Raw genomic sequence first — 26,761 nt, forward strand, 5'->3', positions numbered from 1 at the left:
GGGGAGCTTACCCCACTGAGTGAAGTTCACCCCAGTGGGCTCTAGTGCTCGCTGAGACTGCCCTTGGGTGTGCCACTTGTGAGACTAATTAGGTGGTGCTCTGCTGTGATCTGAAGCTGACCTCCAAGTACATTGGTTCTGGGGTCTCGGGAGGGGCTCCAATGCAGGCCCAGGTCACCCACTGCCTGTGACCGGCCAGGGGCTACCTGGTAGGAGCTACAAAGCAATCCACAGTTGTTTGCTGCCTGTGCTAAACCTGGAGGCATGTGGGAGAGGCCATGCTATGAATCAAGAGCAGTTGCTACTGGTACTGGAACTGGGGGAGCTCCACAAAAAGCTAGGACCCTTGAGTCCTGCTGCAACCTGTTGGTTCCCTTAAGCTTCAGCCCTTGATAAAACCTTGTGCGGTACATGAGTTGGGTGAGGCAGGGTCTCAGGGAGTCAGTAGAGTGGGAATAGTTGTGTTCACCATTTGTGTTACTGTACATTCTGGTTTGATACCAGTTCTGAACTTGGAGCTACTCAGCAAAAGTCTCAGAGCACACCAAGGTCAGCTGCCCCCCCACCGCGGACCCTCAAACCCTGATAGTTTTCCAAGAAAGAGTGCATTGAGGGTGGGTCTGGCTGCTCACTGAGAAAGTGTTTCGCGGGTTAGGAGAGTTGGGTAAGGTGAGGTCCCAGCTGAATCAGCAGGGCAAAGCAGTGGAGCTCACCAAACCAATCAGATTCAGATTTGGCCTGTGGGGGCGGGCTCAACACAGGAAAGATGGCGCCCACCTGCCGCCTGTATAGGAGAAAGACTCGACTCTACACAGGGAAAAAGGCGACTGTCCATCCAGTTTTCATCCTGAAGCCACACAGTTCAGTCTCTCCCTATGTGTCTTTGATGCTCCCTGAGTCATTGTCCCACTGCTGGAACCCAAGGTAAGTGTCTGTGCTCAAGGGAGGCTGCACTTGGGCTCTTTAAGAGGACGTCTGGGTTTCCCGCAGCTTTCCATCCCACCCAGAAAGGATGGTTAGAATCATCACTGTTTTTCACAGCCAGATGTGGGGGCTCTTCTATCTGGCACCAGCACTCCTGGTGTGGGGCTGGGTGCCTTGCTTCTCTAGGGGGAATCTCCGCAGCTGTGATAATTCTCCCAATTCTCAGTTACCACATGCAGGTGTGGGGCTGGCCCACTCTGCATCTCCACCTCTCCTACCAGTCTTGACGTGGCGGCTTCTTTATATCTTTAGTTATAAAACTTCTGTTCAGGCAGACTTCAGATGGTTCTCTGAGTAGATTGTTCTATAATTTAGTTGTAATTTTAATGTCTTCACAGAATGAGACAGGCAAAGTATTTACCTACTCTGTCATCTTGGATCTCAATAAAGTTCTTTCCTCTTCTAATAGATTGATGTTGAGAACCAGGGTCCTTACTGTTAGAAAATGGAGGTGAAAATATGGAATGAGAAGAGGGAGGAGGAACACTGTGTGTTGTTGAACTGGGATTCAAGGTCTTTATGTGATCTCACACGGACACGTTTCCTAGCTCCGACCACTGAAAAGTCCTAGAAGCAACGCCCTGCCCAGTAGTAATGAGCACATATGACCCCAGATCTTGGATTCTAAATACTGCTCTGCACTGAAAGGCACCAGGGCTCCTTGGAGAAACAGCTGGCTCCAGGTCTGGGGTATAGAAAGTATATGAAGTATCTTGCTGTATCAGAATGTAAGGAAATCCTCAAAGACAGGAAGGGATATATCAAAGGGACATAGTAACGAGCTTAAAGGAAATCCTACAGGCCAAATTTGTGACAGTTTGAGCATCAAAAGGACCAAAACACATTAAACTAGACAACAAACCACCACCATGAATCCATAGTGATATTCCAAAACAAAATAAATCAAAAAACAAAGGAGAGATTTTCTTTCACAGAAGAAAATCAACTAATATAAGTAGGAGACATAATAGGACACTCCCATTTTGCAATTCTCAATGTAATGGTTGCTTCAGGGAGCATCATCAATGGTTGTTAACAGGTTAACAGGAAAGAGGACATTTACATGCTCTCAAGCTATTACTTTACAGATAACTTGTTAGTTGTAAAAGGAAAAATGATCTTTACTTTGGAGCAAAATGGCAGCCAAGTGATCAAACCAAATGATCAAAGCTGGCATCAGGAAGAGTGGGCCAGCTGATCTTAGTACCTTTTGACGGTATGCGGTTTGAAATACACGTCACCTGGATGCATTCTTGCTAAGAATGTTTAACCTGAATAGAATCAAGCATCAAACTCTAACTTCCAGTTTAAAGGAAATACTAGGGCAAGGGAACAAGTGAACACACTGCGAGAGAAAGCAGACAAACCAGCAATGGGGGTGGGGGTCATTCCACAATTGATAAACCTGGGTTTACAAAAAGCCTGTCCTGGAAAACAAAATGACGAGACTTTTTAGATTATTGGACCCACAAATGCAGTGCTTGAACTTGATTCACAAACCCTAGCTGTAAAAGACATTTTGGGGTCGATTGGGGGAAATGTGAATACAGACCAGTTATCCCATAGATGATGGAATGATTGTGAATTTTCTTAGGTATGGTAATGGCATTATGGTTATTGTGGAAGACCATCCCTATTCTTGGAAGTTGTCGGCTGGACATTTAGGTGTAAAGACAGTGCTTCTAATTTATTTTCATGTGGTTTAGTGGAAGTGGAAGAGGAAGATATGCAAGGTGTTAATAATTTTTTGAATCTAGGTTGAGGGTATATAAGAGTTCGTTGTACTATTCTTAAAATTTTTCTGTATGTTTAATTGTTTTTGTCTATAAAAAGTTGGGGAAAAGGAAAAGAAGTTTAGAGAAATAGCTCACTTGGTTTAAAGAAATGTATTAACAATCCAGTTTAAATGCAGTCAGATGTAAGGTATGGAATATTGAGTTTGGGATGGTGTAAGAGCTGAGGAAGTCAAATGGCCTTTGCCAGCCCTCTTGCCAAGCTTGGGAACCCTGGGGTGCCAGGACCCACAAAAATGTGAACCCCAGGAAGGCAGAGCTTTTGGTCCTCTGTGGTCACTGCTAAACTTCCAATACCTAGAGCAGCAAAGCCTGGATCTGCAGGTGTTCAGTGAGCATTCATCTGATGCAATGAAGTGTAAATAGCTCAGTCATAAACATCTTTGTCTCATTTCTGACTATTTTTTTAGGATAGACTCTTGGTCAAAGATTAAGAGCATTTTTATTGATGTTCACGTATTTTATGAAATTACAAAAGATTATATTGGTTTACACCCAACCAGTGTCTCTCTCTGCATTCTTTCTAGTACTTAGTGTCAGAATTTTAAGCAATTTGCCAATTTGATACACAGTGATGGTGTCTTGTTCTATTTTGCATTTCTTTACTCATGAAGTTAATTTTTTAAAATTTATGATCATTTGTATTCTTTTGTGAACAATCTTGCCATGTCTTTTGCTTGTTTTAATTTTGGAATGTATATGTTTTTCTAACTGAGTGGTAAATACAGTGTGTGGTATTGTTTGAGTTTTTTTTAGAACATGTCTCGCCTCATAGGTTTTCCTACCAAACAAGAATCCTAAAATAAGTTATTTTAACTTATTTATAAAGGATATATGAATCAAAGTATCATGAGGGTGGCAGGTGCGCAGTGATGGGCAGTGGGTTAAGCTCTGCAGCCATTCTCCCCGGGCCCCGGGAAATCCTGGTGCTACTTTCCTACTGGAGTGTGGGGCAGGATGCCGGGCCGGGAGACAAGGATTTAGGGGTCAGAGAGGAGCCTCACAGAGTCTTTTGTCCCTGCCCCTGACTTCAGGCAGGCAAGACAGTTGTACTGTAATTTTACAGAAAGGACAACCAAAGGGCAAGACCTCTCCTTGGGCTGACGCTGTTCCAGGTCCATGTGGGAGGGGTGGGGGTCGGGGCAAGCTCTTCAGTCCTGACAGTTGCTGTGACCTCAGGTCGCTTTCAAGAGGTCCCCTCCGTCTTCCTGTCCTCCTACCCCTGTCTGAGACAGTTTGACCTGAAGCTGTCACCATCAAAAGCAGACTTGCCTTGTCTGCCGGTTCAGTCTCTTTTTCACTAACATATGATTGACTTCACCACATGCTTCAGAAAAAAAACCCGGAAGGAAGACCAGCTGACAAATGTATAGCAACTGCCAACTGTTCAGTAATTAATTTGTTCCACGAGCGACTATTGAGCCTCCCACTGTCTATAAAGCCCCAACAGGCGGTCAGGCCTCAGCACCCGCTGTGGCCTCTGACACGCAGCTGGCTTCTACTGACTTCAAATGCTTGTTAGAGGGAAACCCCAAAATGTCAAACAATGAAATGCTGGTAACAGGAAACCGACAGTTTCTGAAAAGACTGTGCTCCTGGAAGTTACATTACTTCACCTGTATCGTCTCCAAAGGATTTATTTTATTGTCTTTCAAATAACAGAGGCTTAGTGAATAATTTTTTGAAAAAAGTTACTGGATAAATTGCATATGTAAAGGTGTAAACTTATGATTTCTTTGTTTAAAAATTAGCTTAATTACAGGAACGGAATAATTTCTTTAAGAATTTGATAACTTTAAGGGGAAGTTTCAGTAAAACATGGCACCTTTATTTTTCTTTTTTCAAGGAGGCTGGATTTTTAACATGGGGTTCCCTAGAGCTGAAGATTCAAGCGTAGATAATTCATTAAGGAAGGACACCCAGGAGAAGTGAGTGAGTGAGGGAATGGAAGCAAGAAGCAGGAAGCAGGACAGGAAGCAGAAGCAGGATGGAGAGGAAACGCCCAGAAGGGAGTGATTTCAGGCTGAGTCCCATCTCAGTTGCTCCCACAGGGGACTCTGGAGCATGAACTACCCCTTGAAGTTGTACGCACTTGTGACAAGGAAGATGGAATTTTATACTTTAGCAACAGTTGGTCATTGCCTCAGGGCTGTGTGGAATGTGTATGTTTATGGGCGGCAGGTAAACTTGCAGGCATGGGGACAAGAGAAAGGCAGGCGGCCTAATGCCAAGCATTTTGCCCAGCATCTGATGTGTATAAGTAGAATTCACCTTCTAACCCAGTTTATAGAATGTCCCCAATGTATTAGTTATCTATTGCTGTGTAACAAATGACCCCAAGACTTTGCAGCTTGAAACAACATTTATTCCCTCACATAACTTCCATGGGTCAGGAAGCCCGTGGCTCTGGCTGTGTCACACGTGACGCTGCCGTCCCGCTACTGCCAGGCCTGGAGTCTCCACTTCCGGGAAGTGGCAGGAAGCCTCAGTTTCTCGCCATGTGGGCCTTTTCCTTGGGCTGTCTGCCAAATGTCCTCATGACGTAGAAGCTGGCTTGTTCAGGGCAAGTGACCCACGAGAGGGAGAAACGGGCCTTTTCTTAACACGACCTTGACTCCAGTGCATACCCGGTACATCCACCTGTCGGCAGGAAGTGCTCACGAAGCCCAGCCCACACTCCACAGGAGGGCGTGCATAATACCAGGCAGTCGGGTCACTGAAGGCCATCTTGGAGGTGGCCTACCACACATTCCTTCAGCTTTTTTGCTAGAAAAGGCCCGAGGCCAATCAGTGCTGCTGTCCCATTTGGAGAGTTTGACACCCACCAAAGCAAAGACGCCAAAGTGGATAAAGATACTGGCCCCTTTCTGGGTCCTTATGCTCTCCCTTTAGCCCTCTCCGGTGGGCTGCATCGTCCAGGCACTTCCGGTGCCCTCTTTAGACACAGCAGATTCTTCTGTAAAATGAGGCCCCTGTAATTTGACATTCCACCTTGAACGCAAATCCAGCCATCTCATTTCTTTGGCTCACAGACAGATTCTTGGCTCTCTCTCCCCAGTCCGGGTGTGACAGCCTTCTCTTGGCAGACATGTGACTTTGCCACCTGGGAAGACCGGACTACTGGCATAGCAATTAAACTTGGCCAAAATAGAGCATGCTATTATTCTACACTGTGGGGTCAAGATCTTAGCTGGGAGGTTTTATAGTAAGAGAGGAATTACACATGGCAGAGAGCAGAAAGGAATGGGGAGGTCTGACACTCCCTTCAGGGTGCTGTGTACTTCACTGCTCTGGGTGCCACTGCAGTGCCGAGGGGCCACATCACCCCCTATTTTCTATCTCTCTAGCCCACACTTTCCCTCCCCCATCCCTATGTGCAGTGGAAACCACAGGACATTGTTCATGGGGGAAACAAGCCATTTTTCCCATGGATTATATGCTCACCAGTATTGCTGTAGTCAGCGTAACAGGAAATTTTGGACTGGAGCTTTTCCTAGCAGCTCTTAGCATAAGCCAGAGGCAGGAATACAAAGTGAAGCTCAGTGACTGAAAGTTGGACAAAAAGCTCAACGTGATACAGTCCAAGCACAGAGCCCTGTGAGGGCCTGGGGGAGTCCAGGGATAAAAACCCAGATTACCAGGAGGATTAAAGGACAAACAGGCCTCAAGGCCCTCATCCACTCCCCAGAAGGGCTGTGCTGGCTACTGGTTGGGCTCAGCCTTAGGGAAGAACCTGGACCATGTGTGCTCTGCAGAGCGATTGAGGCAGATCTTAAAACTAAGGCCAGAGTAATGCTAATGGCACTGGAAATATGAATATGAACTCCAAGCACAATACACATGAATCATGTATTAGGTTGCTGCAAAAGTAATGGTGACTTAAAAGGTTAAAAATAAGGGCAAAAACCACAATTACTTTTGCACCAACCTAGTAATATAAGAATTGTTGATATAAGAGTTGCAGAGGAAATTCAAGCTATTCAACCTACAAGAAACAGTTCTGTTTTAAATGCTTTCTATGTGTTCTTTCATTGACTTCTCACAATGCTGTAGAGCAGGGTAATACTTAAAAATTTCAGAAACTTTTTTCTCCGTAGCATACTTTATTTTCTTGCACACTGCTTTCTATACCCTGTCGGTGGAAAAGGGATTCTGTAATAAAACTGTCAAGGGCAGTGACGGAAAGTAGCGTCACAGGGGGACCTGATCATAAATTCTTAACTGGGCAGGTCGTGGTGGGTAGTCACGCTCCAAGCCTCTAACTTTTTATCGGTTTATCTTTTCTTGTTTTTTTTGAAGGGGAACCATCAGTTTATCTTTGCCTGAAGCAAGCCCTGTCCTTTGTTTCTGTGTATCTAGGTAATCACTTCTTTGAAATAACCTCCTCAAGAGAGCACATAATCTTAACTAGCCTGTAAACCAAGTCCTGCCTTGCTTTCTCCCACCTTCCTGTAATATTCCTTATGTTCTCTCCTTAATCCCAAATGCATAAAAGAAACCACAAAACTGTCATCATCCGGAGCATTTGAGAGTTTGCTTCCTGGTAATTGTCAGTTTGGCTCAAATAAACTCATAAAAATTCTCTACAGGTTTAAATGTTTCTTATGTTGACAACCAGTAGTCATATGAGGTATGGTCAAAAGATACAGTGAATGTTTAAATAAAAATAAATTGTTACGGTAAGTGACGCATTGCCATTAATCCCCCTCAGAATACTCCTCCTCGCTTCAAACACACTTATTCCGTCGTTCTTGCCACTTTCTGAAGCAGTTCTGGAAGTCCTCTTTCATGAGTGTCTTTACTTCATCCTCCATCATGACAGTGCTCCGTGTCACACATTGCTTCTGGTATGGCAATTTCTATCAAATGAAAACATTACAGTGTGTCCTCCTCCACCTTAGTCACTGGACCTGGCACAGTGTGACTTCTGGCTCTTCCCCAAAGTCAAAATGACTCAGGACATCTAGGCAGCCATGACAGCACAACTGAAGACACTCACGGAAGAGGACTTCCAGGTGCTTCAGAAAGTGGCAAGAACGATGGGATAAGTGTGTTCAAAGAGACGGAGGATATTTTGAGGGGGTTTAATGGCAATGTGTCTTTTACTGTAATAAATTTTTTAAATTTCAACATTCACCATATATTTTGATCACACCTCATAAGTTGCAGGGTTTCTGGAAGATGATCTATCATTGCATTTGGTACCTTCTTATTGATTACCTCCATAATGATTGCTGTGCTTTTTAAATTGCAGATTAATTAACTTTACATGTCAGTTTCTATAAGGAAATAGTGTTATTTGCCAAACAACATTTTGGGGGTTTGTATTTTCTTGCTTTGCCATCTTTTTGCTGGAAAATCTTAGAAACATAAACTATCTCTTGATACTGATTGTTTCTCAGCTATCCCTACATAACCAACGTGCTCCAAATGAATGAATGAAGGAATGAATGAATGAATGAATGATAAATAAATAAATCAGAGGATGACATACATTCTTTTATGAAAATTAAGAAGTGGGTCAAAATTCTAGCATCCCTGACCCCTGCATAGGGGTGATTGGTCCAGAGCCAGAATTTTCCATGGAAGAGCAGTTCTGGATTTGCTCTAGGACATATGAAGTTCTGACAATTAAGTTCGCAAACTTGTTGCAATGATGTTGCTAACCTTTTGTGATATCAGAGAGATTATTCATTACGAATTTGTACCAACTGGACAAATAGTTAACTAAGTTTACTACTTGGAAGTGCTGAAAAGGCTGCATGAGAAGTTAGACGACCTGAACTTTTCGCCAACAATTCCTGGCTCTTGCATCACGACAATGCACCAGCTCACACGACACTGTCTGTGAGGGAGTTTTTAGCCAGTAAACAAATAACTGTATTGGAACACCCTTCCTGCTCACCTGATCTGGCCCCAAGTGACTTCTTTCTTTACCCGAAGATAAAGGAAATATTGAAAGGAAGACATTTTGATGACATTCAGGATATCAAGGATAATCCGATGACAGCTCTGATGGCCGTTCCAGAAAGAGTTCCAAAATTGCTCTGAAGGGTGTGCATAGCTTCCCAAGGAGAGTACTTCGAAAGTAACCATAGTGATATTCAGCAATGGGGTATGCAGACTTTTTCTAGGATGAGTTCGCGAACTTAATTGTCAGACCTTGTATGCAGTCAAGGTCACAGTTTTTTCTGTGGCGTATACCTGAGGTGATTGGGGCCTGGAGACCTTTCCAAGCAGGAATGCATCAGAGCCACACAACTAATGGCTCCTGGATCCTGGGCTATAGAGCATTGGGGCTCTCTGGGAAGCTTCCAGGGGATACAGCTGCTAAATGTCCTTGAGTCATAAGGACTTTTCTGATAGAAACTAGCCTTCAGAACAGTGGAGGTGCTCAATAAGTATTCATTAAATGAATGAACACAGGAATGGATTCCTCTGGTTTGCAGGGGTGAAGCATCTACCAAGAGTAATGATTTTTGTTTTAGAACAGCTAACCACAAAAATGATTCACTCTTTCTATCGATATGTGGATAACAGAACAGATTGGGTACAGTAGCTCAGGCTACGCACTGCCCAAATCCAGGGGTACCTTTTATGTAGATGACAATATAAATGGTGCTTTCTAGAGCTGGGCCCTAGAACTGCATCCTCAACTTAGGGGTACTTCATTCTATAACAGGGGAAGACTGTATCCAGGTCATTCATTCATTCATTCAGCAACTGTCCTAGGCCTGGGGATATGTCAGTGAACAAAGACACCAGCCCAGGCCTTGAGCTAGGTATCATCTAACAGAAAAGACACATAAATCACCTGAAAATTATAAATTAGAATACGTAATGGGGACATAACATGGTGCTATGGGAGCTCAAAAGAGGAGTATGTAATGATACCTGAGGCAGGAAGTGTGAAGGAGTCATGGTAGGTCAGGAAAGGCTTTCTGGAAGAAGCTAAGTGAGACCTGAAGGGTGAATAGAAACTATGCCAGCAACATAGGCGGGTGGAGGAGCAGTAGGTACAAAGGCCCTGAGGAGAGAGCACTTTCAAATATTTAAAACATAATAAGAAGTAACACGCGTTGGGTATCAATCATTGTTCTCAGTACTTTAAAGATATTACTGTGCTTCCTGAAAATAAGACCTAGCCAGACAATCAGCTCTAATGCATCTTTTGGAGCAAAAATTAATATAAGACCCGGTATTATGTTATAGTATATTACATTACATTACGTTACATTATATTATATTATAGCCGGTCTTGTATTATATAATACCCGGTCTTATTTTACTATACCTAAAATAAGTATAATAGTAAAATAAGTAAAGTAATAGTAAATAGTAAAATATAGTAAAATAAGACCGGGTCTTATATTAATTTTTGCTCTACAAGATGCATTAGAGCTGATTATCTGACTAGGTCTTATTTCCGGGGAAACTCGGGAGCTTGTTGTTTACTTCATAATGCCCCCAGTGAGGTAAGCATTACTGTTATCTTCAATGTAAAGATGAGTAAACTGAGGCAAAGAGGGTAACTTGCCTAAGGTTACACCTGGTAAATAATGCAGGAAGGGTCAAACTTGGAGTCTAGATGAAGAGCCTGCAGCTTTTTTCCCCCCTCATTTTTATTTTTTTAACATTTTGAAAGAATCTTGAAAGTTACAAGTACTGTATAAAGAACTTTTTTTTGTACCATTGGAGGATCTGTTGCTAACCTGATGTGTCCTCACCCCAAACACTTAGTGTATATTTTCTACAACCAAGGACTCCCTGTATAAGCAGAACACAAGCAGCAAAATCGGGAAGTGAACTTTGACACGTAATTGCCCGAGAAGGCTCAGACTCCATTCAGAGTTCGTCAATTTTCCCAATAATGTGCTTTGTAGCCCAAAGATCCAACCCAGGGTCACCCATTGTGTCTAGAGGTCTCGCCTCTTTGTCTTCCTTCAGTCGGGAGCAGTTCCTCAGTCTTTGCAGACACTTCCTTGATTTGGGTTCTTCTGATGTTTTCCATGATTGCGTTCTGTTTTTGTACCTTGGGCAGATGACCTTGTTTAGTTTGACAGGTTTTTAAATTTTACAAAAGTGAAGCCACGGGGACTTCAGGAGGCAGCTCATCGCGCGGGCTTGTGTGTGCTGGGCCATGTGCGTGTGTGTTCTGGCTTCGTACTCGGCTCTTTTCCTTCGTAGCATGAGCTGACCGGGCTTGGGAGGACTAAGGGTTTATTTCAGCCGGGCCTTGCGGCACGCTGGTGGTAGGATAACCAGGTGGGACTCGAGCCCCCTCCGCTCTGAGCCTCTCTGATCTCTTGCATGCCTGGGGAGCCATCCGGGCTTCCTGAGGTCAGAGCAGGCTGAGTCTTGAAGGTTAGAGAAACAGGCGCCCTGGGTCCAATCTCCCTGCCTTCCACATTCTCCCCAGACTCAGCCCACTGGCCAAGGTAAATAGTTTTAAATTAAGAATTCAAAAGAATTAGGAAAAAAATATAACCAATAAAATACAAGATCATGATTGACAAAGAAACAGAATTATTAACATGCATAAGGGATAATAAAACCAATAACATAACAGTTTCAGAAGTAGGATCAGGTTACTGAAAAGTTACGGCTCTAAACAAGCAAACAAACAAGATAAAAAGCCACATGAAGGGTTATAGTTAAACAGAAATAGGAAATAAAACAAGCACTTAAACCCTACAAAGCTCCAGAAGCTTAGAGATTTCAATAGTAAGGAAAAAACAAAAAAAAAAAAACAAAGTAAAGGAACAAAAAAAGGGTTAAACATTAAAGCAAAGCCAGAGCACCGAATTTTAATAGTGGTAACAATTATAGAGATAATATGTAAAAGGAAACGTTTAGAAATTGATTAAAATAGAGGGAAAATAAGAAGAAAGGTAAAAAGGCAAAGTAAAGAAGCTTAAAAATGGAAAGAATGATAGGAAAAATAAACTAGATTGACCAAAATAAGGTAAAATAAAACTAAATGGAACATTTAACAAATGAGATGTTAACATTTTAAAATGCTAAAGATGTAATTATGAGTAGGTAAAATCCATGTGTCAAGCTCAGCCCAATGCCTGTTATTGTTATTGTTATTATTATTATTTCAAGTTTTAAAGGAGTCAGCAAGTCGAAGAGACTGACCCCTTCATATCTGGTTCCTTTCAAGTTCCTGAGCCTCTGACTGGTCACCTCTGGGCCTGGGAGGGAGGAGGGAGAGCTGGGGGGCTCGCTCATCTCAAGGCCACGTCTGAAAGAACCATGTGTCCTGCAGCCCACAGCTACAAGCCTTTGTGGAGAGGTGGGCAATAGGCGCCTTCAACTTCCCAGAGGGGAAAATGTTTAGAACTGTTGAAAATAAGATATAGCTGTCAAAAGTATATGAAATTCGCCACATAAACTGTGAAACACAAGTCATAGTTATATTCGTTCTGAGATAGTGTAAGAATAGAAACAATGTCAGAGACAGAAAATCCGAGCCTCGCCAGTCACCGTGGCCAAGTGGACTGAGATCCATCAAATGCTCTAGTGTCCTAGTTTATGGTCCACAGACTGGATAGGCTTTGCCAGGGCCTCAGCTGGTGCCCGGGTGGAGGGATGCCAGAGAGGAAACTGATTGATGATACTCCATTTGCATTTCTGTTGCTGAGGGCACTGGGTGTCCTGTCTTACTGGGGAAGGTGGAGAAGTGGGTTATGCCCAAAAAGCAGCAGGGCAGAGAAAGCCCTCCCAGTTACAGACGCTGCATTCCTGTCAAGGCTGCAGGGAGATTTGTTTACCCTGGTGACATTGTGACCTGGCTTTGTGAGACCCTTGTTCTGTACCGACTGGGCACAGTCTGCACAGGTGTGCCTTCTAAAGGTCTTCGAGCTCCCAGGTGGCAACCTCTGCCCAGGGAATCTGCATTCATTCTTTCGTTCATTCATTCATCAATCATTTGTAAATATTGAGTAATTCTGGTATATCAGCCGTGTGCTAAGTGCTCAGGGGGAAACACAACTTGGCATGGCCTGTTCTCAAGGAACCTACAGTCGATATCCCGGAGCACTGTGATGAGAACTGATGATTCCGCCCAACCTCTTGGAAAAGGGAACATGGGCAGGGGAGTGAGGGTGGGGGCTGAAGGTCTCTTTACTTCGGCCCTTGCCTTTAAAAAAAAAAAGGTTTCAAAAACTAAACATAATAAAAATTAAACTTCTATTGTGGAAAATTTCAAACATATGCTACAGTAGACAGAGAAGTATGATGAACTCCCCAAATACTTAACATTAGCTTTGACAGTTAAAGACTCATGGCTTATCTTTCATCTCTACTCCCGCCCACTCCTTCCTGAGCATGGATTATTTTGAAGTGAATCCCAGACATCATACCATTTCATCCAGAACTTTTCAGAATGTATCTCTTAAAGACGTGAACTTAAAAAATAACTATAATACTATTAACACCCCTAAAAACTTAATAATTTCTTAACGTCATCAAATATCTGATCCATGTTCAAATTCCCCTGATTGTCTTTTAAACTTTCCCTCCCAGAGTGTTTGTTTCAAACACAATGCAAGGCAGGTCTACAGCATTGCAACTGGTAATGCTGCTTTAGTCTCTCTAAATCTCTCCCCTTTTTACTTGTTTTTTCCTTGTACCTTGTTGAGAAATAGGGTCGTTCGTCCTGTTTGGGTTCTGCTGGTTCCATCTGCACTATGTCATTTACCCAGAGCCTATCTGTCCTGAAGTTTCTTGTATATCAGTAGATCTGGAGGCTGATTAGAGTCAAATTGCAGTTCTTCAGCTCCTATATTGCCCCAAATGACTGAGTAATGGCAAAACCCACAGTTTCCTTGAGTAAAAGAGGCAGCCCCCAGCCCACAGTGACTCAACATTTTTCCTTGGGTTTCCAGACTGTAAGGTTCTCCTCGTAACAACCCCAACTAGTACTTATGAACATCTGACAAGCTTCCCTCAGGGTCACAGTACATGGAACTGGTATATTTCCATGGAAACAAGTACAGTTTCCAATATAGAAACTCGTCCTTACCCCGAATCAGTATTCGAAGACACAGTGCATGCATGAGTTTCGGTGGCAATGGGGGATTTCATAGAGTGACCATTTTGGGGATGGATCCAAGGATAATAGTTACAATATTTAATAATGAAGAAGGTCTGGCTGCACCAGCTGGAGCAGAGCTGATCACACTTAGTGAGGCAGTCCCTGGCTGCCCCACTGAGTATCGGCCCTGGGGTGTCTCCATGCTTAATGCAGGCTGACCATTCTTGGAATAGCGAAAATCTCCTGTAATTCCCGGAGGGCATTGTAGGAAAAGACACAGGTATTGTCTGCAAAGGTGAGTGGAAAAATATTTTAAGAAGCATCAGCCTGCTCAGTTCATGCAAAAACAAAACAAAACAAAACAAAACAAAACAAAACAAAACAAAAATTGCCCGGTATAAAATGTAATAATGTAGTTTAACTTTATAGAGAAATTTCAATTTATAAAAGCACATATTCAAGCTCTATTCTTTTCTCATATGTATGTCAATTTGGTATATTTATGATGAAATGATTTCTGGGACTGGAACCCTGATTTGTGACATTGCATGTGTAGTCGGGACCCAACTAAGAACACCCTGACTTGTGAGGACCCCTAAGGGACCAATGTGGCTGTGGACTAGGGCTGGGGACCCTCTGAGCCTCTGGGCTTTGCCCCCTGAGCAGGTTAACAGGAGCACCTCCCTGCTCACAGTCGCGTTTACCCTGGCAATGCCTCCATCTGGGGCAGCCTGGGGAGAACATGGGGTGTGGAGTCAAAGCCTCTGGGTTCCCCGTCTGCCGTCTCATGTGCAACCTCAGGCTAGTTACTAACTTTTGTGGAGTCTTAGCTTTCTTATCTGTGAAATGGGAACAACGATAAGAGAATTGAAAGAGATAGTGCACATAAAGTCACTCAATAAAGTTCCCTTCTCGTACCCCGCTTTATGACACATCTGTCTGCAGTAATTGCACGCCCCTCCTGCCACACCGCCCAGCAGCACTGTGACACCCCTGCTGGTGGCATATGGAAGAGGACTTACAGGACACCCTTGGATGAGCTACAGACAATTATAGAACCTCTGGGGGCAGGCGCTGACCACTGAGAAGAACATCACACATTCCATCTCAGCACTGCCCAAGCTTCTCGCAAATAGAGTACTGGATCTTGGGCGCATTCCGGGCCTCAGAAAACCTCAATCCTCTACTACCGCCCCAACCCCTACTGCTCTTCCTTCCTTTCTGCTGCTTCTCACCTCACCCAAGTCCCCTTTGGCATTCTCCTGTGGGGAGACCCAGGCTCTAACTACATGACATATGTTTTGGGTCCCTAGCTCTTCTTCACATAGTTCGCAAAGGTTCTCTCGAACGAACGCAGCTCTCACTATTGAAGTGGAAATGGCCAAACGAGTTCTGCCTCCTGTGCTTTTAGCTGACTGGCCCAGAAACAAACACCTGACCCAAGGAAGGCCAACCAGGTTCTTTTCCTTAGGCATTTTTTTTTCCTCTAGGGGATACAGAAGGAAGTCCTTATTGGCTGTGGAGAGCTAAACTGACGATGGCTGTCATTTTGGGTTATGTGCAAGCTGACAGGCAAAGAGAAGCTAGTCTGAGGAGAGCAGGAGAATAGAGTGGTCCACAGAGAGACAAAGAGAGGAGTGGGAACAACGACCCCCGAGAAAAGGAGAAAGTGGCTCTGGTTCCTGATGACTTTTCTATTCCTGTAAAGCTGGCTTCATCTCTTATACTTGAATTCTGTGGGATTCCAGCATCCTTACAATATTCCCTTTCGACTTGAACAAATTTGAGTAACTTTTTGATCTTTGCAATCAAAGCAACTGTGACCAAGGAATGAGACAAGGATAACTACTCTCACCGCTTCTATTTTATATTGTAATGGAAGTCCTTGCTAGTGCAATAACACAAGAAAAAAACAAATAGAAGGCATAAAGATTGGAAAGAAAGGACGAAAACTGTCTTTATTCACAGATGGCAGGATTGTGTGTCCAGAAAATCCAAAGGAATGTACAATTAGAACTAAGTGAATTTATCAAGGTCACAAGATACTAAGTGACCATGCAAGAATTAATTGTTTTTAAACATACTACCAATAAATAATTGAAAAACGAAATTACAAAACATTGGCTTTAAAACAGGATCAAAGCATTAAATACCTAGGAATAAAAGTAATTAAAATATAAGTCCTCTATACTAAAACTACAAATCATTGCTGGATTAATTTAAAGAATATCTAAATAAATGGAAAATTAGGACATGTTCATAGATTGAGCAATTTAAAGTACCAGTATTCAGGTGTTAGTGCTCTCCAAATTTTCTATAGTGACAATGCAATCTTAACCAAAATCCTAACAGATTCTTTTTAGAGTAGACATTGACAAACTGATTCTAAAATGCAAAAGACTTAAAATAGCCAAGACAATCTTAAAAAAGAATGAAGTAGGAAGGCTTACACTAGCAGATTTTAAGACTTAGCATAAAGCTACAGTTATTTAAGACAGTGTGATATAGACACAAGGAGAAACAATTAGATCAATGAAACAGAACAAAAGTCTGGAAAAGACCCACATTTCTGCAGTGGATTTTTGATAAAAGCACCACTGCAACTCATTGGGGGACCGGAAAGTATTTTTAATAAATGATATTAGAGCACCTTATGCACATGGACCATAGACATAAATGAAAAAGCTAAAAGTATTAAAGCTTCTATAAGAAAACATAGGAGAATATCTTTATGAACTTGAAGTAGTCATCTATTTGTTAGATAGAATGGAAAAGGACAAATGAAAAAAAGAAAAAAAGACAAATTAGTCATCATCAAAATAAAAAAAAAGTTCTGCTCATTGAAAGACAGGAAAATTGAAAGATAACCCACAGACTTGTAGGAGGTATTCACAATACATAGGTCTGTCCAAGAACTTGTATTTAAGATATATAAGAAACCCTCCAAATTAAAATAGTTAAGTAAGTAAATAAATAAATAGCAATGACTTGGTTAGGAACTCCACAAAAGAAGAGACAGGAATGGCCAATGAAGAGTGAAATGGTACTCAGCCTTATCAGTCATCAGGGAAATACAAATTAAAACCACAGTGAGAAACCAGCACGTCTTAGAATGGATACAGCTACAAAGACTGATGATTCTGAGCACTGCCCTGGAGCAACTGGAACTTTCATGCCTTGCTGGTTGAGTGTGAATTGGTATACCCATTTTTAGAAATTATTTGGCTAGCTCTAATAAAGTTAAGTATCCACCTATCTTCCACTCCTGTGTACACACCCCAGAGAAATGAGTGCATACATCCACTAAAAAACTTGTCTAAGTACATTCATAGCAACTTTATTTGTAATCGTCTAAAACCGGAAACAACCCAAATAGCTGTCAACAGAAGGATGGATAAGCAAATTGTGGTACTACTTCTCAGCAGTAAAAAGAACAATTTGATATATATGTGTGTATATACATCAATGAATCTCAAATATATTGAGCAAAATAAGTCAGACACCGTAGCGTTCATTGTGTGATCCCATTTCTAAGAAGTTCAAGAACCAGGAAAACTAATCTAACGGTGATAGAAGTCAGAAGACGGTTATGTCTGAGAGGGTTGGACGGGGGCCTTAGGGACCTCATGGCACAATCGAAATGTTCTATATCTTAGTCTGGTTGATGGCCCAGTGGGTATACAGGTATATAAAAATTCATTGTCACGGACTAAATTCTGTCCCTCCTCGCAAATTCATATGTTGAAGCCCTAACCCTCAGTGATGGTATTTAGATATGGGCTCTTTGGGAGATACTTAGGTTTAGATGAGGTCATGAGGGTGGGACCCACATGAAGAGGAAAAGACCAGAGCTTTGTTCTCTCCCTGGCTGCTGTGTGAGGACACATTGAGAAGGCAGCTCTCTGCAAGTCAGAGAGACAACCCTCCTAGAACTCTACCATGCTGTGGCAACCTGATCTAGGACTTCCAGCCTCCAGAACTGTGAGAAAATCAATTTGTTATTTAAGCCCCAAGACGATGGTATTTTGTTATGGCAGCTCAAGCTGACTAATACATTTATCTAGCTGTATATCCCAAGATTTGTACATTTTGTTGTACACCAGTTAGGTGCTTGGATGTTTGCGTATTGTTCTTGGCTCTTGGGGCTTAAGCCAAATGAGAGGCAACAGGAGGCAGTTGCCCTTAAAATATAATTACATGTAAGTAAAACATGTGCCTATGGGCAAAACAGTGTCTGGAAGCCAAAGAACCCAGAACCCACCTAGTTCTGGGATACAATGCCCATACTTCCCCATACTTCCCCAATGCAAATATGGGAACACTATTTCCCCATAACCATCCAGGGATTCGCAGAGTGTAAAGTTTCTAGGAATTTAGTGTCAGGAAATAAAGAGCGATGGGCATCAGGATTTTGCCACAATATTGGTGTGGCTTCCAAAATAGCAAAATTTGCAACTCCCTTGGGTCAGAGATTGCTGCCGCCTCCTCCCCTGTGTTCATTCTCCCTTCTTCCTTACTGTGGAACCAGTTTATTGGGAGGTTTATAAAAAGATATACATTTCCCAGCTTCCCTGGTAGGCTGGCCATGTGACCCAGTTTAGGCCAATGAAATATAAGCATCAACTGTTGGATGGGCTTTAGGCAAGCTCCTTAAAGAAGGTCAGACTAGGCTGGTATATGTACCCTCCATCCTTCTTCCACCACCTCCTTGGCTGTTTTCCTTTTCTCCATCTGAACCGGGGCTGTGATGGCTGGAGCTCTAACAGTCACCTTGACAGGTGGTGGAGTAAAAGCTGGAAGGAGCCTGGGTCCCTGAAGGTATGGAGGGGTTGCTGTTACAACCTTCCAGACTTCTTTCCCATAAAACCAAATAAACCCCTATCTTGTTCAGCTGTATTATTTGTTTTTTGTTGTTTTGTTTTTTGTTTTTCTTTTCTTTCTTTCTTTCTTTTTGGTTATGAGCAGCTAAATTCAATCCTAACCAATACAAAACCCAAATGTCCAACAACCGGACCATGGTGAATAAATCACAATCCAATCAGCTTGTTTTATAGCCATTAAATGATTCTGTAGAAAAATATTTAGTAACATGGAGAGGTTTTTGTGGTATACTATTAAGTAGTTTGTAAGACCGGATGTATAGTAAGATCCTGTTTTATGAAGAGAAAACAGGCATAAAAATACAAGAAAAAGAAGAGATTTGAAACAAGTACAACATATGGAAACCTCTCTGGGTGGTGGCGATACAGTGATTTTTCTTTTCTACTTCTCAATGTATGTAATATCTATAGTTTCCTAGTTTGTTACAGAAGGGTAACAATGGGCTTTTTTTTTTTTTTAAGGAAATTGTGGAGATTTTTTAACAAGAACAACTAAAAGTTACTTTTTTTTTTTTTTAACACAAGGCACCCTTGTAGTCCCATCGAGACTTTGCACAATGACCCCTGCTACGTCCTGTCATGAACCGGCCCCCCTCGTGATTTGTTGTTCTCACCTTGTTCTCTTGGCTCCCGAGTCTGTCTGTGTTGGTATTCGCCAAAGATGTGTTCCCCTCTGGGGTAAATTCAAGGTCAGGGGCTCTTGTACTGATTTTTCATTTTCCAGTGAATCTGTGAAATTTAAGAAATGTAGTGAATTAGAAAATGTGAATCTCCCCCTTTCCAGGCAAGTGTCTCTATGATTAGGTCAGTAGCAACTGTCACCGGGGAGGGGGAGGATGGGAAGTGATGAGGTGTGTTCTTCCTCTCACTCCCCTGTGGGAATTTGCAGCACCTCATACTGTATTGAATGACCTGAAATGACAGCTCTATGAAAGTTATAATTATGATGCAAGAAACTTCATTTACATGTGTGCATATGCATACATGCAAGTACATACGTACATGCATACATAGTGGGAATGAGAATACTGGAAATGAGATTGCAAACTTAGATACAAACCTGATTATTATTGTAGATGGCAATAAAACCATAACCATTGGTGTTATTGTTTCTACCGGACAAAAATCATTTGCAGCTTACCAGTCTTTTAACATCTAACTTTAAAATGTCCAAGTCCTAATCAATATTAAATAATCAGTTAAGTTACTTCCTGTAGAGTATTATCAGATCACTCAAAAGTGGGCTTCTTAGCCAATGCTCTAGTGTGATTTTGAAAGGGTGCCCATTTAGAGATGAAATGGGAAATGTCCTCACCTTCCAGAGCCAAATTGCAAACCACGAACACAGAGTGAGAGCCTGCTTTTATGGTTAAGGAATTAGAAAGTGGATTACTTAAAAAAAAAAAGAATCAACGGTGCTTCACATATTTTATTTTGTCATATGTTCTTTTAGAACCAAGTTTATTTTTCCAATTTTGTAGAAAAATAGATATTCCAGCCACCTTTTACTTAACTGTCTCATCTTTACGACCAATCCATATGTGCCCTGGGGAAATGAGTAAGTCTCATGACTAACTCGTAGTCCTAAAATTATTGAAGACAAAGAAATCACTTTTTTAAATTTAATTCCCAAGGCACAGAATTTCAACAGCAGCCGATGCCAGGCAAGCCTGTGTTGTGTGCTCCTCTGAGGCAGAGCCAAAGGTACCATTTTCTCCCCTTGACTCTGGCTCAGGAAGTGCTGGGCTTTTGTGGGGAGTTAACACCAGGGAACTGAAATGAGGGAGTGACTTTAAAAATAAAATTGTGACTGATGCAAGTATTTCTGGTTTGGGCATAAATGGCATCTTTGGGGGTGGCAGGACGTGAAGTAACTCCCAGTCTAGTCTACACTGGCGTCAGCGTTCTCCACTTGGATGGAGGCCACAAACAAGCCTGTTTCCGCATGGACCCTGTTTCCCTCTCCAGGCCCCTCTCAGACACAGCCCCCGCCCGCTTTTTCTCCTCCTCAGACAGACCCCCACCCTCGACCCTGGGCAGTTGTATCTCTTTCTCTCTCTGCTTGCAACACTCTAAACCTGTTCGATGGGGCAGCCGCTAGCCACCTATGGCTGTTACGCCTTGCAATGTGGCTAGTGTGACTGAGAAAGTAAATTCTTCATTTTTGCCAACTTAAATTCATTTAAATTTAAATGTAAAAAGTGGTACTCATTTCCGTTATCGGAAAACTTTTAAGGATATTTGGAACAATCTGGATGTGTAAATCGACTTTCCTGACTGTACATTTTATGAAATCTAAATCCAGATCAAGTAGTTCCAATAAAAACGTAGCATGTAAATTGAGAGGGGCTGGAAGTATAAAGTACTCCACAGATTTCAAAGACTTAGTGCAAAAAATTTGCGAAATATTTCATCACCAATTTTTATATTGATTATTGACTCCGTGGCCATCCTGGAGACAGAGAGGGAACAGGACTGAGCCCATGTCCCCAGATATCTCAAATGTGGATGGTTCCAAGCCTTCCTGCTAGGACATGTATGCATCTGAAGTGTTTTGAGGAGTCCTAAAACCAGGCATCTTTTTAAAATAAAAGTCAGCCTTACTGTATAATTTGGGTCAACAATTTCTCCTGAAGTAACCACATCAGCTTATTGGGGAAATGCGAATTCTTTAGATAACAGCTTCAAAATTTCCACCTTATTGGACCTATCCTTAGTGCTTTTATTATTTTCTCATTTAATTAGGGCCTTTCGGCCCTGATGACTCCAGCTTGATGTGAAGGAATAGCTGGGGCAGCTGTCCCTGGTACTGACCTGACAGGTGCCCAGCGTTCGGTTCGGGGGTCCGGCTTTTGCTTTTGCTTCTGTGTTTCACAGCGCGATTGAAGACAGAGTTTCTCTGAATTTGGGTGCGGTAACGGGGTTCTTTGTTTTGGATCTGGTCAGCGGAGGGCGTCATTTCTTCTTCCATGAGTAACTCAGGTTTCACCTGGGCTGGTTCATCAATTTCCCATGAACCACTCATCAATTGTTTCTGGGGCTTTTCCAAATCTTCAGAGTCCCTGGTCTCCATGAAAATAGGTCTGACTGTTTCTCAACAGACCGGCTGGAGATCAATAAACTCCCAAACTTCACTGGTTTTGAGTGCTTTAGAATAGAAAGAACAATTTTCAGTTAGGGTTATCAGGCTAAATAGTCCATTCAGGGTATAATATTCCACTGCCATTCAGATTTGGTGAAATTTGGGATAATCTGCACATCCTGGTGACTGCATCTTTGTTGATGAAAATTACAGTTTAACCACAGCAATTTGGATGCATTCATGTATCATTTTATAATTGAGGTTTATTTTATTCCTAGGATGTACTTTTGAGGAAAATGCTTAGCGTGGCTTGTAGAACTAATTTTCAAGTAAACATTTTCTGAATAATTCAAGAGAAAAAGAGTAGCAAAAAGCAGGGAGGGGAACTCCAGGCAACCAAAGCAAGGGAAAGGAAGCTGTATGGACACAAGAAGAAAGAGTCCTGGGAAGAATAGAAAGGGTTGTCAGCAAGTGACAGGTCCTACATCTTGAGTCAAGAAGGGGATGTGGTTACAATAAAAGCTAAATTGTTTGTGGGCCACAGCACAGAAGCCGAGAGTGAGAGGTTTCTGTCCTGGCCAGATGAGTGGGGGACGCTCTGACCTGAACCCTGGTGGGAACCTGCCCAGGGGAATAGTGGCTGGGTGGATGGGCCAAGAGGACCCAGGAGGAATGAGCTCAAGGCTGTCACACACCTGCTCTCTGGGGCCTGGGCAGGGAGGGTGTGGACAATGGGAGAAGGACTCCAGCTTTGGATTCAGAGCTGGCCAAAGGTGAGGCTGCTTTGGGGGCAGTCCATTCCCCATCCCTGGAGGTGTCAGGACAGGGTTGTGGAGGTGTTAGGAGTCAGTGACTTCGACCTAACCCCTGACATCTCTCTTCTTTCCCTTGCCCTCTGCGCCTCCCACCTGGATTGACAGGAACTGAGGCTGTTCTCAGCACAGAGGTGATCTGGGGGCACCAAGTGGGCATGGGTGCTGTGGTAGGGGGATGGGTACGGCGGGAGGTCATTGTGGGGGCTGGTCTCTGTCTCTGATTGGGTCAGGGAGTTCCTACCACATCCTTAATGACCGTGAGTGAGGAGGGGCAGAACCCCAGGAAGTCTGGGCTGAGGGGCCAAAGTCAGAAGGCAGGTTTCATACAGGTATCACCCAGGTGTGGCAGAGGAATGACAGGATCAGTGACTCATGGTGGTTTGTGGAGGAGGAAGGAGGGGCCGTCCCAACAGTGGGTGACAGGCCCTGGTGACTGTACAGGCCAATACCAGTCACAGCCTGTCGGGGAAGTGGGAACCAAGCCAGGTTTCAGGGACGTGCGGATGAAAAACCTCCCTGGAAAGTGCAGTAGGAAATCTCGACTGAAGCTGATGGACTGTTGCAAACAGGGTGTCTCCCTGCTCTGACCTTGGGGCATCTCAAAGGCCTCCCTGTCGTGGCCCCACACGGACTGCCTTTTAGCATTCAAGGTTTTCACTGTTATCATCACCATCATTATTTTGGCTGTTTTTTTAAAAAATGCAGGTATAATTTACATAGAATTTACATAGAATTTGCCCTTGTTAGTGTCTAGTTCTATGAGCTCTGATGAATGGATGCAGCACATGTAACTCCAGAACAAGCGAGACACAGGACTTTCCTTCATCCTCACAGTTCCCGGTGCACCGCTGTAATCAGCCCATCCTGCACCCCCAGCCCCTGGCGACCACCGATCTGTGTCTTTGTTCCTCTGGTTTTGCCTCTTCCTGACTGTGGTGTAGCTGGAATTGTGCCATGTGCAGCCCTTGGTGTCTGGTGTCCCATGGTTGGCCTGATGCCTTGGAGATTCCGCCGGGCTGTGTAAGTGCTGAGCGCCAATGTTACCGTGTGGTGCTATGAACTTAGGGAAGCCTGCTTGACTTACTGTGAAGGGCACTGGGCCTGCCGGGAGTCAGAGGACCTGGGTTCGAATCCCCATGTCCTGCTGCCTGTAATCACCTACTTACATTGGGAATCAGGGCCTCAATTTTCCACCCAGGGAACATGGGGGTGCAGGGGTGTTCTCTGGGGCTTCTTAACTAGCTCTCAAATTCTGTGATGTGGGAAGCCTCAGAGACCCCTCAGAAGGCATGCCAAGAGCCCTGGGGACTGCTCTCAAACCATCCTTTTCATTTTCTTTAAATGAGGAAGGTCTGAAAACCTGAGATAATGAATTCCAAATCATACCATTTTTAAGACCATTACACACAAACAGACACACACACACACAGAATTTGTAAAGTTCTGAAAAACAATTCTAGTTCTGCCTCCGTTATTGCCTATTTCAGGCAAATGGCTTCTAAATCTGAATGTTTTTCTAATTGCACCAATTCTTTTCTATCCATTAACAACTGTAAAGTCTGACAGCCCCTCACCCCTCCACCCCGCCCCAACCTTCTAACGATTTTCTTAAACTCCTCTGGAGATTTAGGCCCCACGTTCTTCTGTTCTAGGTGGCTTCAGGGTGGAAGTGCCTAGAGGCAGCTTTGGGATTGGAAGGGTGGGGGGGGCTTATGGTCAAGCGCATTTGCATAGCATTCACTCATCCGTTCATTCATTCCTTCACTCACTCATGCCTCAAGCATTGCTGACGTTTGGTCCTCGTCTTGGTTCCATGTCTGCCCACATTCCCTCATTAAGAAGCTCTGGAAGGTCAGGGCTTGGTCTGTTTTGTTCACTGCTGTCCGTGGTGCTGGGCACACACGGAACCCCGTAAACACTGTTGTTTACAACAGTGAATGAATGGATGAATCTCCTCCATTGTATAAGATGTGATCACCCCCATTTTATACATGAGGAAGCTGTAGGCCAGGGAGCTTTGAAATCTTGCCAGGAATCACGCAGCTGGTTAGTGGTACAGTGAGGGTCACACCTCATGTGTCCGACTTGTTTGTTGGGGGAACCTGAGACCCATGCGAAGTGGTCACAAGATGCAGTCGTGAAAACTGGCTGAGGGCTGTCCTGGATGAATCAGGCGGAGCGGAGGTTCCAGTCTGCTCTCTCAGTGTGGCTTTGGGCACGAGAACGAGCAGTGACTGTGAAATATCCCGGCGTCGGGCTGAGGGCCAGGGAGTCTCCCTGCATGAGTCAGTGGCCAGGAAGGTTAGGACACATTGAGAGAAGGTGGTGGGTAGGGGAAGGGGCGCTGCCCAAAACCCAGCGGTGGCAACGCAAGCAGCTGCTGGGGCTGGAGAGATGAAGGCACAGTGGGCACAGGGGGCGTGTCCTCTGGACCAGGGTTTCTCAGATGATCAAGGGCAGAGTCACCTGGGCTCTTATTAAGACACAGATTCTGACTCCGGAGATTTGGGCTGCGGCTGGAGAGACCTCCACTGTGAGCCCACAGAGCAGCCTTGAACAAGGTCCTAGGGGAGCAGAACCTCAGCGGGTGTGGGCGCAGAGAGCCCACACCAGGAGCTCCCGGTATGGCCCCACGCTTGGCCAGGTCTGGGCAGTGTCGTCCCAGGTCAGGCAGATGGAAGTCCTGATGGGGAGCAGGGCTGAGGCAGGCAGGAGGAAGGGGTGTCAGGAGAGGGGCATGGAGGGTGAAGCAGGTGCCATCTCTCCACTGTCTCTTCCCGCCTCTTACAAGGGGACAAAGTGGAGGAGGGAGAGAATGTGGAAAACAAGAGAAGTGGAGGAAGAACCCTCCCCGGGGCTGAGAGCATGTCCTGAATTGGGGGAGCTGAGCAAATGCTCTGCAGCGACCCCTCTGGGCGCTGGGACGGTCCAGTAAGACCAGACCCGGCCTTCAAATCAGGGCCATGGGAGGAAGCAAATACTAGTAAGCAGGGAGGCAAGTTCGGAACAAAGAGGGTCCCTTGCAGGGAGGGGTTGGGTGAGCAGCAGCTCACCGGGACCCCTGGGTGGGAGAGCTTCACTTCCTGGTTGATCATCCCAGAGGGCCGCTCGAGGTCAGCACCTGGAGCTGGGGCCTTGGGCTCAGGCAGTGCCGGGTGGAGCATTGGTGAGGCAGGGGGAGGCCCTGACAGCTCCAAGCAGGAACACTGGTGGGGGATTCTCAACAAGACCACCCTGAAGACCCCACCTTTGTCTTCAGGGAGGGGGCCCAGGGCAGTGGTGACTGTGGGGTGTGTTAGCCAGCCAGGTGGGGGAGGGTGGGTGTGGCCCAAAAATGTGGCCTGAAAGAGCTGGGGAGAATGAGTCCCCTTAGCGGAGACCATGACCACGGGAAGGGCTTGAGCACTGGCAGGTGAGTCTTCATGGCAGGATGAGGACCCCTAAGAGACAGGTGGGCCTGGCTGACCCCAGGCCACCTGCATCAGTGCAACTTTCATTCCTGGGCCTAGCATTGGTAGGGACCGAGACTCCTCCCAGGTAAATGGGAGGCTTGCTTTGGGATATAAACAACAAAGGCTTTCTTTTACTCAAAGCGGGAGAGCTAGGGAGGAGGACTTTAGGTACCAGAGGAAAACAGATGAAGTTTCTGGTTTGGGAGAAAAGCCCCAGGGAGGAAAGGAGGTGGGAAAGCTGCTGTGGAAGATGCTCTATAGAGGGGACAACCTGCCTTGTGAGAATCACAAAGAGAACATGTGACCATTGTAGAAAATGTGGGAAACTCAGATGACCACAAAAGGACAGCGGTTGCCTTGTCCCGGAGATGCTGCTGGGAGCATTTTGGTGTTCTCAGCGTGAACAAAGGGGAGTAAGGAAATGGAATATCCAAAGAGAGGAGAGGAGTATTCTGGGAGAATTTGAAGTGGAAATTCAGAAATTGGGATGCGAGCGGTGGGGAGGGACAGGATCAGCCAGGCGGCAGCAGCGGAATTTGGGGGAAGATGCAGGCACCCAGCTGCCTCTGCACATTGGGGTCTGCACCATGGCCAATGGGACAGTTGGCTTTAGGAGATGGGGAGTGGGTTCCCTGAGGTTGTGAGGGAAAGGGGTGGGGGTCCTTGTAGAACCAAGACCCTGGTCAAATGCAGAGTGACACGTTTGGGGCCTAA

The 26,761-nt window shown here is 44.4% G+C and overlaps 1 protein-coding gene across 3 annotated transcripts in view; it reads right to left on the bottom strand.

Annotated features, from left to right (window-relative positions):
- The window catches only part of NGEF (neuronal guanine nucleotide exchange factor), a 95,830-nt gene that overhangs the window by 48,618 nt on the left and 20,451 nt on the right, over nucleotides 1-26,761 (bottom strand). For 2 of the 3 annotated variants that reach the window (XM_081051778.1, XM_081051779.1), the window contains 2 exons: nucleotides 21,513-21,845; nucleotides 19,313-19,427 (listed from right to left, as the gene is read on the bottom strand). In XM_081051778.1, the coding sequence (XP_080907904.1) occupies nucleotides 19,313-19,427; nucleotides 21,513-21,771 (374 nt within the window). In that variant the 5' untranslated portion in view covers nucleotides 21,772-21,845. The remainder of the gene's footprint in view (nucleotides 1-19,312; nucleotides 19,428-21,512; nucleotides 21,846-26,761) is intronic. The other variant, XM_081051780.1, reaches the window with a different exon arrangement.

Source organism: Rhinolophus hipposideros, assembly GCF_964194185.1.
Source record: "Rhinolophus hipposideros genome assembly, chromosome: 6".
Lineage (NCBI taxonomy): Eukaryota > Metazoa > Chordata > Mammalia > Chiroptera > Rhinolophidae > Rhinolophus > Rhinolophus hipposideros.